The 16899-nt window shown below is 43.2% G+C and overlaps 1 protein-coding gene across 1 annotated transcript in view; it reads right to left on the reverse strand.

The window, feature by feature from the left end:
* The window catches only part of UTP20 (UTP20 small subunit processome component), a 145597-nt gene extending 129499 nt beyond the window's left edge, over nt 1–16098 (reverse strand). Inside the window, exons 1-3 of the mRNA XM_068276969.1 lie at nt 15874–16098; nt 10445–10525; nt 8501–8567 (exon numbers count right to left, since the gene is read on the reverse strand). Of these exons, the coding sequence (XP_068133070.1) occupies nt 8501–8567; nt 10445–10525; nt 15874–15918 (193 nt within the window). The 5' untranslated portion in view covers nt 15919–16098. The remainder of the gene's footprint in view (nt 1–8500; nt 8568–10444; nt 10526–15873) is intronic.
* Nucleotides 16099–16899: the final 801 nt, after the last annotated feature.

Raw genomic sequence — 16899 nt, forward strand, 5'->3', positions numbered from 1 at the left:
CCCGTCATATTTATTTTCTTTTAAACAATACCAGTTGCCTGGCAGGGCTGCTGATCTTTCTGCTGCAGTAGTGTGCGAGTCTCATACCTAAAATTGTCAGATTTTTATCAGAAACATCTGATCTGCATGCTTGTTCAGGGTCTATAACAAAGTATGAGAGGCAGTGGATTAGGTACAGTGTTTCTCAACATTTTATAAGTATGTACCCCTTTAAAACCATTTACTCGGCAAGTACCCCCTAGCATAGTAAACATTATCGCAAGTACCCCTTGACAAATGTATGTATGTATCATATTACATGATAATTGGTTCTAAACAATTTCCAAGCATTTACTATTGCTTTTATTTAGCTAAAATACTAATTTGGTGTTGTTTAAATGGGATTTATCATTTTCTAAAACTCTAAATTTGTTATTCTTGGTTAAGTATAGCAAGTCTGAGTACCCCCTGGAACCATCAGAAGTACCCCCTGGGGTACGCGTACCGCATGTTGAGAAACTAGGGATTAGGAGGACGGACAGGCATTGTTTAAATGGAATTAACATGCCAGCCTCCATATGACTCTCACCTTGGGTTCCCTTTAAGATTTGAATGTTTTCATACAGTTCCTGTACTTACTCCACAGGAAATGCATCATTATTTACATTTTTGCGCCTGAGGTGTAGCATTTTATTAGCCAAACCATATGTCTGCAATTACATTTAACACCTAATATAGCATTTGGCTTTATTACCTTGTACACAATGCATTCTGAGTGATCTCTCTAGGACCAACCAGTTAACAGAAACACTTAGAGAAATAAGTGTTAAAAGATGCATAACAACCACCAATTGAGTCACTAGAAGCTCATAAAAATCCCACGCAGGTTTGACCAAGGTAATTACATGAAAGTAAGCCTTACTGCCCTACCTTTACACTTTCAGTACATACGGGCAATTCAAGCAACTATTTCACAGTTACATACCAGAGTTTATCAAGTGATGAAAAATCTAAGCAGCAATGAGTAGTAAAACATGAATGAGAATCTAATACATTAGAATAACTTTCCTAATAACTGTGATCTAAAACCCACAAACAAGCAGCAGTATGCAGAAGGAAGAAAACACTGATTAAAGTGGACCTGAACTCTTGCACAGGACAGAAGGAAAACAGAGAAATGCACACTAAGTATTTAGAGAGTTTAGTCTGTCGAATTCCCCTTCATTTGTGTCTAATCACAAGTTGTAACTTGATCTCTCCTCTTGTCAGCTACCTGCCATCGCAGATAAGCAGATAAGCTTATTTGAAAGCACAGTATGTTAAAGAGACTCCGTAACAAAAATTGCATCCTGTTTTTTATCATCCTACAAGTTACAAAAGCTATTCTAATGTGTTCTAGCTTACTGCAGCACTTTATACTATCACTGTCTCTGTAATAAATCAATGTATCTTTCCCCTGTCAGACTTGTCGGCCTGTGTCTGGAAGGCTGCCAAGTTCTTCAGTGTTGTGGTTCTGCTATGAACTCCCCCTCCTTCCAGGCCCCTCTCTGCACACTGCCTGTGTGCTATTTAGATTAGAGCAGCTTCTCTCTCCTCTCTTATGTTTTACAAGCTGGATAAATCGTCCTCTGAGCTGGCTGGGCTTTCACATACTGAGGATTACAGACAAGGGCAAAGCTGTTTGCAGGAAGAAAAGAGCAGCCTGAAACTTCAGTGCATGAGAGATGCAGGGGGGAAGAAACACACAAATGATCTCTTGAGATTCAAAAGGAAGGCTGTATACAGCCTGCTTGTGTATGGATGTATTTTCTATGTGTGGACATACTGTACATCAACCTACTTCCTGTTTTGGTGGCCATTTTGTTTGTTTACAAACAAACTTTTTAAAACTGTTTTTAACCACTTTTAATGCGGCAAGGAGCGTCGAAATTGTGACAGAGGGTAATAGGAGATGTCCCCTAACGCACTGGTATGTTTACTTTTGAGCGATTTTAACAATACAGATTCTCTTTAACAATATGTCTGCTTCCATGAAAGCAGGAAGTAGAAACAGTGCAGATTTATTGCAGTATTTGTATCAGCTGTAACAAAGAAATGGTGTTTTTTTAAAGGTTATTATGCTGTTGCATATCTTTTAGAGCAGAGAGGAGGTTCTGAGTTCAGTTCTGCTTTAAAGCTTGTATCAGTCATTTAGCTGCGACCACCACCAGAGTGTTTGCACTGATATAATAAGTCTTCTGGCATATGTTTGTATATAAAAGAAGTGCAGTCTAATGCATTGGTGCTTTCAGGACACTGGCTTACAGGAATGCTTACTGTACACTCTCTCTTCAAACAGAAACATGTGAATCTGTAGATAAGTGGGCTTGTCTGCAGCTGCCCTAAAGGTCCGTACACACGCCGGACTGGAGGCGACGGATCACTCAGAAACAGCCGTATCAGTCCGCCGACAGACTGTACACATGCCGGACTGTCGCTGGAACGCCCACCCAGCGGGAGGTGACGATGGACCCGTGGTTGCCTCCAGTCCGGCGTGTGTACGGACCTTAACTGACACTGTACAATCTGTGACAGATCAGTTAAATATAATCTTCCTGAACATGGTACTTCACTTTGTACTAGCTATTCAACAAGATTTAAAGGACAACTATCGCAAAAAAAAAAAAAGTAGGCAGTTAAAATCTGACAGAACTGACAAGTTTTGGACCAGTCCATCTCCCCGTGGGGGACTCTCAGGGCTTTCATTGTTTGCAACTGCTGTTCAGGAAATGCAGTTGAAAAGTCTAACTGACAAAGTAGTGTGCAAGTGATTAGGGAGGCTGGCTGGTATCTTACTACTTTGGCAGTTAAAGTGGACCCAAATTAAAAATACTAGATTTCAGAAATAAAATCTATTTTCTAATTTATAATGATAATTAGCAGCCTTTTTTCAGCTGCATGATGACAAATATAAAATATTTTACATTTATTGGAGGAACCCCTCCCTTCCTTTCATATTGCTGGGATTTTTCCGGCAAACTGGTGGAGATAAAAAACAAAAACAAAACACAGGCTGCTACTTATGATGTCATGGGGAGGTGATCTCAGCTTGTGTGAGATTTCACATAGATGATGCCCCTGTAAGGGAGGGTAGCTGATGACAAACACACCCATGATCTAAAACCTCCTACTAAGCTCAGAAGTAATGGCTGCCACCTGTATAACCCTACACTTGCAGGAGGGAGGCAGCACCGATATGCCGACAGTTGAAGCGTGCCCAGGTCTGAAACACCCCAGTGCCTTCTGGGGAGTGCCAAGTAGATACACAGGAAGGAGGACCGGCACCGCTCAAATGTATCAATAGCTCTTTATTGAAGTTAAAAAGGCAGCAGGACAGACCGCTGTTTCGGAATAAACCCTTCTTCAACGGTGCCGTTCCTCCTTCCTGTGTATTTACTTGGCACTCCCCAGAAGGCACTGGGGTGTTTCAGACCTGGGCACGCTCTAACTGTCGGCATATCGGTGCTGCCTCCCTCCTGCAAGTGTTGGACCATTGGTGCCTTAGGAGGCAAGCACGGGCCCGTTCAAGTTTGTGAACTTGATCCAGTATGGCCACTCCAGATGTTTTTGGCTACAACGAACAGCAAGCAAGTGAAATCTTAGCGTTGCTGAGGAAGGAAGTAACGTTTCTACAGACACCTGACGTTAAAACAATACAACGAGAGCTGGAGATCATTAAGAAAAGGAGGATCAACTTGGATCTACATGCCCATACTTTGGGTGAATATTGTAGAGCGTGAAAGATCCCGAGAGCAATGAGATCTCATGTGGCTCCACTCATGTTTCCACGTGATGCTGAGTTCACGAGTGTCTGGGAACGAATTTGGAACAAGGCATCTTTCGATGCGATGCTGCAAACGATAGTCAGGATTCATCGTGAATTGGCTACCTTGGATGTTGCAATTGAATCTCTGATTAAACGACTGGGTGAGGTACTTACTACTGATCAACTTGCCACCTACCTAGAATCTCTTAATACTAAGATGGACACTTTCACTAAAGCTGTGGAAACAGAGAAAAAGAGCAAATACTTACGAGATTGTACGGATTACGCCACAGGCTATGTTTATTCTTGGCAGAGACAATCTGGCCCACGGAGACCCACCCCAGGAGGAAAACCACTCCGGGGCAAACCTATCAACAACTCTGATTCAGAACCAGTATCTGATGCTTCAGTGATCACTTCAAGAGAGGGATCCCCAAACGCCGGCGTAGGTCGTGGGGACGACATCGGAGAGGGGGCCGCAGGTACAGGCCCAGAGGCCAGGAAAGGCCGTCCAGTGAGTCCAAGACACCACTAGAGTCTTTAGTAGTGAATATCAGCTCCTACACGTTGACACGAGAGGAAGAAAAAGTTCTTCAATTGGGCTTGTCCTTTTGGCCCACAAACTCACCGGATTTCTTCCATGTGGATCAGGAACTTTACCGTTTCTTCCGTCTCATTAAGCTTAAACAGTTTTTTGCTACCTTACCACACTTTCCAACCACCACCACCTCATTGGAGGGCTGCTTTAGGTTACGGGACAGTGCTTTGCGCAATAAGAGCCAGTTTATTCCCCCAAGCCACCCAGTAATTGACTCCTTTATTTCCAGTGTTCAGGAGGATCTCAGGACTCTGGAGGAGGGGTTTACCCGTGGCAGGGTGGGCGTCCATTGCAACCTCACCTCTGGTGAACGTGAAGCTTTGAGATCCTTGCATGATAATTTGTCCATAGTGATCCACCCGGCGGATAAAGGGGGAGCGGTGGTTGTAATGGACACTAATATGTATGAGGAGGAAATATTTTGGCAGTTGTCTGATGGAGATGTCTATGAATGCATTGATCATGATCCAGTGCTAATGATTCGTGATAAGATTGATGTTATATTAAATTCTGCATTGCATAAAGGCATAATCGATGTTGCTTTGTTCAAATTTCTGCGGGAAGAATCTCCCAGTACTCCTACTATGTACATTCTACAGAAGATACACAAGAGGCTGCACAGGCCTCCAGGTAGGCCGATTGTTTCTGGCATGGGCTCTATTTTTGTGCCCATTGCCCGCTTCCTGGATGGCCTGTTGCAGCCTCTTGTCCAGTCTGTCATACATCCGCGACACCTCAATGTTTTTAGAAAAACTCCATGCATTGGATCTCACCAGTGAAAGTTTGTTGCTTGTCACCATGGATGTTGAGAGCCTCTACACCTCCATCCCACACGATGGAGGTGTGGAGGCTATAGACTGGTTCGTCATGACTAGGTTAGATGTTACCAATGACCAGAGGCGTTTTATTATCCAACTGTTAGAGGTGGTATTAAGACTGAATTACTTCTCCTTTGCAGGGAAATTTTACATGCAGAGACGTGGGGCGGCCATGGGGTCGAATGTGGCCCCCTCCTATGCCAATTTATATATGGCCCTCTATGAAGAGGCTTTTGTTTACAACCATACTTTGTTCCACCAGCACGCTTTGTGCTGGTGGAGATTTATTGACGACATTTTTTGCATTTGGAGGGGGCCGCATTCGGCCCTTATGGACTTCGTATCCGAATTACATCTTTCATGTCCGTTCATCAGGCTTACTGTGCATAGTGATGTCAGGAGTATCCCTTTTTTGGACACCCTGGTTTCTTTAGTGGATGGGGATATTTCCACAGACCTATACGTTAAAAGTACAGACTGTAACTCGGTCTTACACTATAGGAGCTTCCACCCCAAAAGTACCAGGGATAGTATACCCCGTAGTCAATTTTCTAGGGTATCCACCATAGTTAGTGATGTAGCAGCGAGGGAAGTGCGCAAAAGTGAGATGATAAAGAAATTTAGGGCCCGTGGTTATCCAGAGAGAACATTTGAATCCCAGAATAAACGGAAACCTCAGTTTCAGCCAGTCCGTATCCCATTTGTTTGCACTTATAGTGTTTGCAGTGAATTTGTCCCACGGTCTACCCGTAGACATTGGCACATATTAAAAAATGGTCTCCCATTGGTCCCTGAGTTCCGTTACCCTCCAATTATGTCATTCAAGAGGGCACCCACTATCCGAGATAACGTCAGTAGGGGGAGAGGTGTCTCACTTGATGGCAGGGGATGCGGTATGTTTCCTTGCCTCTCGTGCCACATGTGTGGTCATGTGATCAGGGGTGACACCTTCTTTCACCCCTCATTGGGTACACCGTTTAAAATACGTGGTAGATTTAACTGTGATTCGAGATATGTAATTTACATGCTCAAGTGTCCTTGTGGTCTTGCCTATATAGGCAAGACCACACAAAAACTGAAGGACCGTTTTTCGTCACATAAGTCCAATATCCGTAATCCCAATTGTGATTTGACTGTAGCTGACCATTTCCACAAATGTAGACACTCAGTGTCTCAATTGAGGGTGACTGCCATAGATGGGGTACCGGTTACTTGGAGGGGTGGTAGTAGAGATCAGGCCTTATCTAGGAAAGAGGCCTTTTGGATTAGAAGGTTGGAGACACTGGGGGCTGGCGGGTTGAACAGGGATTATGACCTCAGTTTTTGCATCTAGTTTTAGCTAGGGACCTGGAGTGTGACATATTGAAATTTCTAATAAATGTCTCTTTTTTGTATATGCTTTTAATGTTTACCTGGAGAAGGACCTGATGGATACCTTTTAGTCTTTTTTGTCTTTTTTTTGCAGAGCTCATTTGTTTCCATGGAGTTATTGGAGCCTCTACAGGGGAGGCATCGCCATCGTCCCTTCAGCTGATCCTTACATGTGTCAAGCCGAGGTATTCTTATTGTATAGCACAGATGGGCAGGTATGTTGTTTCATGACATGTTTACATGTCATGCAGCATATCATGCCCGATATTTTTACATCTTGCCGCCCCTCTCTATGTTTAGGGCGAGTGTAACACGTTTACCTTGTGTTTACATTTTTGCATCAGATCATTGGTTGTGGCTGGTACACGCCTCTAGGGGCATGTAGTGTGTATCTGAGTACGCCACATTCATGTTTGCTTGTGGCGTATGATGCGCGCTATGTTGCGGCTTTATCATCGCATGGATGATAGGTCACCCATGCGCCATGGCGTCTATATGTCTTTTCGTGGCGTTTGTTACACATTAGATCACGGCTTTCCCCTCCTTCCGTTTTTATGTTATGTCACGTACAGGCATTTGTACGCATTTGTTGCGGCGTTTGTTACGCGTTAGATCGCGCGTTTCGTCGGTGACTGACGTTGGAGGGTGGATGATTCTGACGTATTACGTGATGCGGCGTTCTGACACATTGTGATTGGCTGGGAGGCACGCATGGGGATGTTTCCGGTTGGAGAGGCGTGTGCTGTCATTTTTTACACAGAGTGTAGTTTCCTATTGCCATGGTGAGTCTGCGCTTTGCTTCTTACATGTTTTTGACTATATTTGCATGTTATTCCAGCAGTTTTCCATCAGGTCCGCCTACAGGGTATTTAAGGGGGTATGGGATCACATGTTTGTATGGCATTAAGCAGTTGAAGAAGGGTTTATCCCGAAACAGCGGTCTGTCCTGCTGCCTTTTTAACTTTAATAAAGAGCTATTGATACATTTGAGCGGTGCCGGTCCTCCTTCCTGTGTATCTACCTGTATAACCCTAGTTATGAAAAGAGAAGGGTGAAAAGCATACCCTGTAAATGCTCATAGGCTTAAAGGAGTGTTTATTTATCTTTGTATGTGTCAGAGTGGTGCAACTAAATATTTTGTATTAAAAAAATGTTTGGTTTGGGTCCGCTTTAAACTGACGTTCAGGAAATGCTGTTGAAAAAAAAAAAAAACCATGAGAATCCCCCATGAGGAGATGGACTGGCCCAAAATTTGTCGGTTCTGTCAGATTTTAACTGCCTGCTTTTTTGCGATAGTGGTCCTTTAAGGATTTCAGCAGAAATCTAATGTAATATTGATTGCCCTGCTGTAAGCTGCTTGCTTTGCGCTGACCATCCTCAATGTATTACTAGTCTCACCTATACTGATCATGAGAAAAGACACGTCTGATCAATATTTTGATTATATACAGATTGGGGTGCACTTGTTTTCAATAGTGTTTTGTTAGAGTCAATCTTTTTATTGAATCTAACACTTAGGAGTGGTTTAGACTTGTTTGTGCGTTTGCCTGCATTACAATACACATGGTTTGACACTGTAGCTAATGATTTTTAACAAATAAAGCTAGCTGTGTCAAAAATATGCTGTACCAAGAGGCCCAGATTCACCAAGAGAGAAGTGACCTCAATGATAACTTATGAGACAACTATTGATCTTCACTGGGCAATCATTAAGTCCTCATGTGTGCATTTGTTGCAAGTTCACAGGAGAAACCAAGGCTTGTTGTTGGCCATGCTTTCTGAACCAAATGACTGGCTGGAAACAATTACAAGTCAGGACACTTCATATAAGTTGCACTGAACCGGTGTATTTGTCGGTCTGCATGGAGCTCCAAGTGTACAAGCCTATCTCAGTCCCACCAGTTGTTCAAAGAAACACAGGATACATACCAAAATTCTCAGTAAGGTTCAGATCCCTCCATTTCTGTAGTCCTTCATAAAAATAGGTCTCCACATCCTAAATGCATGGAAATGGAATCATATTAGAGATCAAAAACACATTCTTAGAAAACTTCAAAGTCAAGAATGAAGTAAGAGCCTGAGCAATATTGTGGCCTGGAACCCACTAGAAACGCTTTGCTGAGTGCTTTGCGATTTGAAAAGCTCTTGCTAATGTAATGCTATGGGTGTGATCCCACTTGATGTATAAGTGCACAGTGAGGGTGCTGAAGGTAGTATGCTGTGGTGAGAGGTGTCTAGGAGTGCGAAGGTGGGAGAATGTGTGATCTCACTTGAGCGATGCGATTTTATAACAATCACCCATAGCATTGCATTAGCAAGATCTTTTTCAAATCACTAGCACTTAGAAAAGGCTTCTAGTGGCTTTGAGCCCTTTGGATGTTTTCTGATTAGGTCTTCCTCTCAGGTAGGGGATTCGCTTAGCCAGAACATTAATGAGTTCTACCTCACTTCACTGTGAAAATATAACAGGAAGCTTCCTTTCCTATGACAAGCAGTGGGCTTTTATCATGTTTTTAAAAATGTATGCAGGCTGGGTGGAATTAGGGCCCATTCACACTCTGGTGCTTTTTGCCTGCGATTTATGCTTTGCTAATCAGCAAAGAGCTGATGCACAAGTAATCCTTATGCCTTCAGCCAGCCACACGCGGCATCTATCTCGTTCTTCCAAGGCATCGTCACGTTAATAACAGCGCCCCCTGCGATGACATCACAGGGGGACTGTTTTAATGCGAAGACGCCTGGGAGGAAGTAGATTGTAGCCGTGTGTGGCCAAAGGAAGGCGAGTTTCTGCCAGCTCTCACCGCCGATGCCGCACCCCCTAAAACCAGGAAAATGGGATTGTGCATGGCATGATTACCATGCACAATCAGGCAACCCTACCTTGCACACTCCAATGAGTTTTGGTTCACCATGAGTTTGCTGAGTAGTCTGTAATTCTAGGTGTTTCCAAGTACTACCCCATAGAGCCACATGAATCCATGCCATGCACTGCAGTGTTCTCCCCAGAAATTTTTTCCAGCCGGGTGGCAAGAAAAAGTAGCCGGGTGGGGCGAGATCAGAGAATGCAGGGCCAGTGCTTCTGTGAGCAACTCTGCTTACAGCATAGTAGGAGGTGAGCCGATGACAGCCGGGTGGTGACCAAAACTAGCCGGGTGGAGCACCCGCCTAAAAGAGCCTGGGGAGAACACTGCACTGATGAGGATCAACCAATCCGAAACACGTCTGTACGCATGTTGGATTAATGTGGCTCTGTACAATTTACAAGCTGACACATCATTGCATTCTAGCAGTTCTGGGGGTGTGGCTAGCTTACAGAGACAACAAGGGATAATTTGCATATTCAGCAGTGATGTATCAAGGGAGACAATATATGCTCACTCCAACCTGAATTATCGCAAACACCTTCTGGTTTAAAACCAGACAGAAGTTCTATGGGATTGCATAGATTGTAAAGTCTTCTATGAATTCACACCTGGCCACGCACCATGGACATAAACAGAATACATAAAGTGGACCTGAACTCTTGCACTGGACAGAAGGAAAACCTAGAAAAATGCACCCTGTATGTATTTAGAGAGTTTAGCCTAATTCCACCTTATCTGTTACTAAGCACAAGTTGTAATGTGTAAACACAGGATGTTAGCAATATGTCTGCTTCCATGAAAGCAGGAAGTGGACAAACTGCAGATTTATTGCAGGATTTGCAGCTGTAACAAAGAAATGTTTTTTTTCTTTAAAGGTTATTGTGCTGTTGCGTGTATTTTAGAGTAGAGAGGAAGTTCTGAGTTCAGGTCCACTTTAACAAGAGTCAGTGGACAATAATATATATAGCAGGTAATATCTATACAGCAAAGCGAAGAGTGTAATCCTTACCTCCGATAAACTTTCAGTTCTGTCTATGCGGTGTATAATATCAATATTCACATTTGCTAATCTTTCTGAAAATGTCTGGAACTGTAAAAAGAAAAAAAAAATCAACATACTTAAAAGTCAACATTTATTACATTTTGTTTTGAAAACCTTTACGTAGCGCTTATTTCAAAGAAATAGGACATTATCTGCCCCTTGAAGTAACAGACATGTTTCCACTTTGTTTCTTTCCCATATCAGTTACCTACTGCTTTTTTTGTTCACTTGTGAGCTGCCATCTTGCACAGAATTAGCTCGCTGTGCATAGTGACCATAGGGTCCATTTTTCGGATTGCATATGTTTGGTGATGATTCTCCAATTACAAGGGCACTGTGAGTATAATGGTAATCACAGTGCCCCGTTTCCACATTTTGGGCCACTAATGCTGAACAGACATACTCTTCAGCTATAGTCAAGCAGTATGGCCTGTTCAAAGAGGAAGGGAGGAGGAATACTGTCCTGCGGCACAGAAACAAAGGAAGAAAATGTACAGTAATCTTACATTGTCTTGCGTTTCACCATGACAGATAGTTAATAATGCCACAGGACAGCTATACACACATGCTACCTGTCAGAGATTTCACTGAATTCGGGTGAGCATGATCTAGCGTGTGGAGAGGGCTTAAAGGGGAACTCCAGTGAACATTTTACTGTTGGCAGGTGATGTAGCTGCTGCATGGTTTTTGGCAGTTGGAAACAGCTGTAAACAGCCATTTTCCACAATGCAGCAAGGTTCACAGACAGGAAACTGCCAAAAGTTCGAACTTTTTTGTGGGAGGAATTTCACCACAATATCAGTCTTACAGTGCCTCCTAATGGTCTGTTTGTGAAAAGGAGTAGATTTCTCATGTAAAAGGGGGTATCAGCTACTGATTAAGATAAAGTTCAATTTTTGGTCGGAGTTTCTCTTTAAGCTACAGCTGGTTCAGAGAACAATCCATTGGCTGCCAATGGATCTGCAGACATCTGGGGCTAAAGTTAATTACTTTATACACACCAGAACTCCTTTGCCCACAGCAGTTTGTGATAGTTACAGTGATAGTACAGGTGGCCCCACAGCCGTTTCGCACTTCCCCTACAGGAGGGCACAACTGTAATCCCAGCTAAAGAAAGACATTTCTTGCTCACTATTCCCCCCACCCCTTCCCTATAGGACAGAATGGGCTGATCCACTGTACAGTGAATGGAGAAAAACTGAAGTGATCATACTGTATCTGCATAACATGTATCCAAAATGTGTACATATTTTTACACCCCTCTGGGATTAGTGAAAGGTAGAAATAATCAGATGTAAATTTTTCTGAGTTAATGGAATTTGCATGGTGTAAAGGTGGCCTATGGAGTCACATCTGAGTGCAGCCCTGCTCTGATTTGACAAGTCAGTTTTCTCCCTCCAGGGTAACATTACAGCGTTTCATGGTGTGGAGGCGTAACTGCCCAAGAAGCATGCGGTTTAGCTATCTGTGGATCGGGAGCCTAAGGTCTCCTCTTTTCCATGAAGGTTGAACTGAATGCTTGTCAGGCAGTTTGGCCTCTGGTTGCCAGCCACGAGTGCCTTCCTTCATGCAACTGCAGCACTTGTAACACCACGTGTCATCGTTTAACATGCATAGGTGTTACCAGGCAGCAAAAAAACATGTTACATCAGAGGAACTCCGTGGCCACATTCAGATGTAACCAGCTGGTGCAGGAAAGCAGCTCACAGGCAGTGAATTCACTGCCTACATCCTCCCATGGAAAAGCCTAACAGCAACCTGCTTGTTCACACCCTGTTCAAGTGTGATGGTTGTGTGATCACACTATATATGGCTGACAGCCATCAGATGTATATAGCAGCCATTACAGTCTATCTAATGCAAAACGATAGTGTAATGACAGTTAAAAAAAACAAAAAAAAACAGGTGATGTGCTGTTTTAGAAAAGCCAGTCTGTCAATGTTTTGCCATAGCTAATTTAACCTGCAGACAGGTACATGTAGGTAACCAGGAGCTTGTCTGGGTTTCAGTGCTTATCAGCAGCATTCATGCCAATAGGTACATATTCAAGCATTTATTGATTAGAAAGGTCGGGGAGGCTAAAATACATTGATTACAGAAAATAACAGGTGAGTAAAGGTTTAACAACAGATTGAGGGATGAGTAATGGTTATTTACGGTACCATTTAACACAAGGAGGTGAAGAAAAGAGAAAATGCGCCAGTGATAGGCCTAAGGGCTGGGTTACACTGAATCAGCTGTTATGCAAGGATAACTGATGCATAGTGCAGGTAAAATACATTTTCCATGTTTCCCTATGAGTCAGTTTACATCACAGGTGAACTCCAATCCTTAGGGGCCATATCCATGCCAGTGTTTAGGATGGACTAAAAATGTGTTTGACTTGATGAACCACACCTTTCCTGATTCAGTCCCATAAATTCATTTCAGCCATTCCAAAAATGTGTTAGGACCTCGGCATCCCTGGTTTACATCTATGCGTTATATGAAAACTTTTAAAACACACTGCCTGCAGCATTTTTATGTCTGTTGTGGAACCAATACCTTGAAAAGCAAATGAAAACTCACAGCAACTGGAAGAGAAAGAACAGAACAACTGAACAACTGAACTTAAAACATATCAGTTGCCAGTGTAAACCCAGCCATAGGCTGGAAAGGGGTTTGTAAAGGCTAGCAGAAGTACCGCCGCCGCGGTAAGCAACATGGCGGCGGTCTCTGCGTCTCATTTGGCGGTTTCCGCCGCACAGTTAGTTCCCAGCACAGCACCTGTGTCGCAGGGCAGCAGGGATACCGCCGCCACGGCCGGCGGTTTCCGCAACCCAGCCGGCAGCCTTTTCACAGTCTGACATTTTGCATAGCCTCTCTGACACACAGAGGCTGAGGGTCACGCGCGCTAGGCGACAGGACTTTTGTGCAGGTAGAAGGGCAGTTAGCTAACCTGCCGGTCAGCTGACTCCAGTCGCTCTTCTGATTGGTTGAGTGAAGGGGGTGGAGCTTAGGAGCGCTCCAGGTATATATAGACCCTGCCTGTCAGTTGAGCCTTGTCTGCTGTTGCGAATGCTATATGTGTTAGCTCTCAGACCTGAGTTAGATTCTTTGATAGCTTAAAGTACTATTGAACTGTATTATTTGTTATGAACTCTTGCTTGCCTGACTACTCTCTTGTCTTCTGATTCTGTGCCGTTGTCTATCTGATCTGGTTGCAGAACTCTGCCTGTGACACTACTCTAATCTTGCCTCTTGCTTCTGTACTGTGTGTTGACGAATCTGCCTGTCTGACTACTCTAAACCCTCAGCACTAGGTCTAGCCTAGGCTGAGGGGATCTTGTTATTCCCGCTCCTCGGGAATATACTTCTGCAGTAAGGTCTGAATCACTATAGTTACTCTGTGTTTCAGCCTTCCCTTACTGCTGCAATTACCTGTGCTCTTTGTATTACTGTTGCACCAAACACCCTACACTTATCAAGTACCTTGGTGGCGCTATATTAGCATTATTGGTGATTCTGTAGATCACCATATGATCAGATATAGCATCTGTATTAGTGGTGATACTGCAAAAGAGCTGTGGCTGACACCAATCGTTACAGGGTTAATGTTTGTTTACATTGTAAAGGTATGGCTATTCAGATGAGAAGTGACAAGAAAAAGAATTTTGGTTAGAAATGGGACAGGACTCTGCAGTTGAGGAAGGTTTTGGGGTCTCGCAGGACCCATAAAACCAGTTATCAGCAGCACATGGTGACTAAAGCTGAGTACAAACGCCAGATGAAAGTTGGCCAATAATAACAGCCTCTGCAGGGAACACAACATGTGTACACAGCCAACAACCCCTCTCGGGCAGCAATCAGCCAGGTGGATTGCTACCTCTGAGAGCAATGTTCTCCCCACTCACCCGACTCTTGTGTAACGTCACACAGTGCTGTGGCATCAGCCCTCCACCCCCGCATTGCAACAGAACACTTGCCAGTCTGTAGGCTAGGAACACGTCTGTACAGCCCTACAATGTCAACCAAGGAGTAGTTTGGATACAGAGGCGCCAAAAGGATAAAAGTATCTAAAAAGTTTAAAACATGAGCAAGCAATGGTGGACTTACGTCCTCCAAGCACACACAAAAATTGACAATATGCTTGTCAAATAGAAGAAGTTTATTTACATACTCCGGGGGTCAATGCAACACGTTTTGCAGGTTTGATCCCGCTTCATCAGGTAATAACAACTGAGTAATAGCGGATGTGGTCAGTAGAAGAGCCAGGCACCTCTGTGAACCAAGGGCTCGGATTGCCTAGTACATGTTTAGAAGGCCCAAACCACTGTGTCCAATCACTGAACACCCCACAGCTTACTGCAATGCAATTAAAATTCTATGCAAAATTCACTGTGCGACGTTAGCATTGCATTGTAAAGTGTAGCGTTATGGTAACTCACTGCTGCAGTGCGTTACGTCTAAAAACACACATTACCAGGTACAATAAAGTATACATTTGATTGACTGTAAGCTATGTACACATGGGTAATAACTGTCGCCCGTAAGGATCAAGACCTCATCCCTAGGGTGACAGTTCTGGGAATGTGTTCATATGGATGTGCTGGTTTCATATATCTACAGATAATTGCACAAGCTACAATGCCACTCCTATGGCAGCAGTAAATGCAACACATCGTACACAAACAATAAGCGTATTCACAATAGGACATATACCTACTATATGTGTGAACAAAAAAAACAGTGCAAACATGCCTGAAATCGCCAATAGAGTCCCTAGCTCAAACCTCACAGGGTGCAGCAGACCACCAGCAGAATTCTTCTGTGCTGTACTCACCATCATACAAACAACAGAGCATTAAAGCAGACAACTCCTGGATGTTTAGAACAAACTATTAACCATTTCATTGAAAGTATTCCTTGTCATGCAAGTTTGAGACAAGGTCCCTTTAAATGTTGCTGTGTGTAGTAAATTAAATTGAGCCCTGTGCTCTCAGCTTTTAACAGTTCAGAGTTGCAAATTTGTTGCCATTTGCCAGATTGTAAGTGGGGTGCACAAAATGAAAACCATAGGATCCTCTTGTAAATTAAAAATAATATATGCAAACAACTATAACATACATTGCATCTGCTCTCCAATCCACAACTTTTGACCGTGAAAAGTAAAGCTACAACTTCTGTTTCACGTTAAACAAACATTTAATGTAATGGAGCTCTTTTACAAGCTGTTATATGAGAATTACTTTAAATACAGTAGCTAATAAGTAGAATAAGCAGCATAATACACTGAGAATTGGGACTGCAAAGGGCAATGCATGCTGACCATAGTAAGGTGGTATTTCACAAGTGCCTTAGAAATATGATATAAACAATGCAAACACTTCATAAATAAACTTCATAAGCTGCATTACCTTAAACGTGTTCTCAGATTTGTGGTGAGAGGATTTGGTCTTCATGGCTCACAACTCAGCAATTACCATATATCGGCTGCAAATATTTCTGCTGGTGCTTAGTATATGCTGGTAATACTCGCTAAACAGTTATTGTTATTAGATAATTTGAAAACAAAGATGTTTGGTAGTCCAGCACTTGCAGATCCACACACGTTGTTAGCTTCTGGACGCCGCCATCTTTACCGGGAGTGACGTAAGGAGCACAGGAAATCCGAAACAGGAGCTTTTCCCACAGCCAGCCACAAGATGGAGCGAGTTCTGTGCATGGGGCGCCATATTGTGGCTGTCAGTGGATTGGCATTCACTCTCTCGGGCGTGCTGTGCAAAACTTTCCTCAGTCAGATAAAGCCGAGCACAGCTGAGGAAACGTCAAGAAGAAAATAGAGTTTTTTATTTATTTATTTCTTAAAGGATAGATTTATGCAACTGCTGCCAAGAGCAAATTCTACAGATATAATCTCTGCTTTTCCAGTTTAGTATTGTACTAATTTTTGTGGTATCATTATATTCTATTTCATTACATGCCAACAGCAGCCAAAATGTTGGGCTATGTTCACGCTATTCCAAGAGAATACATGTAATTTTGATATTAAGGATGTGCGCATCCGCAAAATAAAGAACAGTTACAAAAATGCCTGATCATTCAGAATCAGGCAGCTTCTTTAACATTGTTTTCCAAAGTTCAAAACTTACCTAACCACAGTTGAATTTGGGCATATTAGTCAAGTGGTGCTTCAAAGACTTTCTGTAGCATGGCGTCCCGTCCTTCCCCGCCATCTCCACGCTCCCTCTAGCTGCCCACTCAGGTTTGTTCCTTACTCCTGCCAGGTTTCCTTGATTGCCTACGTCAGAAGCACTGGCTTCCCACCTACGCGTTTTGTCCGTAGGACTCTTCAAAAGCATGTACTATGGAAATTCTATTAAGCACTGTTTGAGGCCTGGAAACCACTAGAAAGCGCAAAACGCTATCGCAATTGCTAGCGA

This window comes from Hyperolius riggenbachi, chromosome 3 (genome assembly GCF_040937935.1).
Source record: "Hyperolius riggenbachi isolate aHypRig1 chromosome 3, aHypRig1.pri, whole genome shotgun sequence".
In the NCBI taxonomy this organism is placed as follows: domain Eukaryota; kingdom Metazoa; phylum Chordata; class Amphibia; order Anura; family Hyperoliidae; genus Hyperolius; species Hyperolius riggenbachi.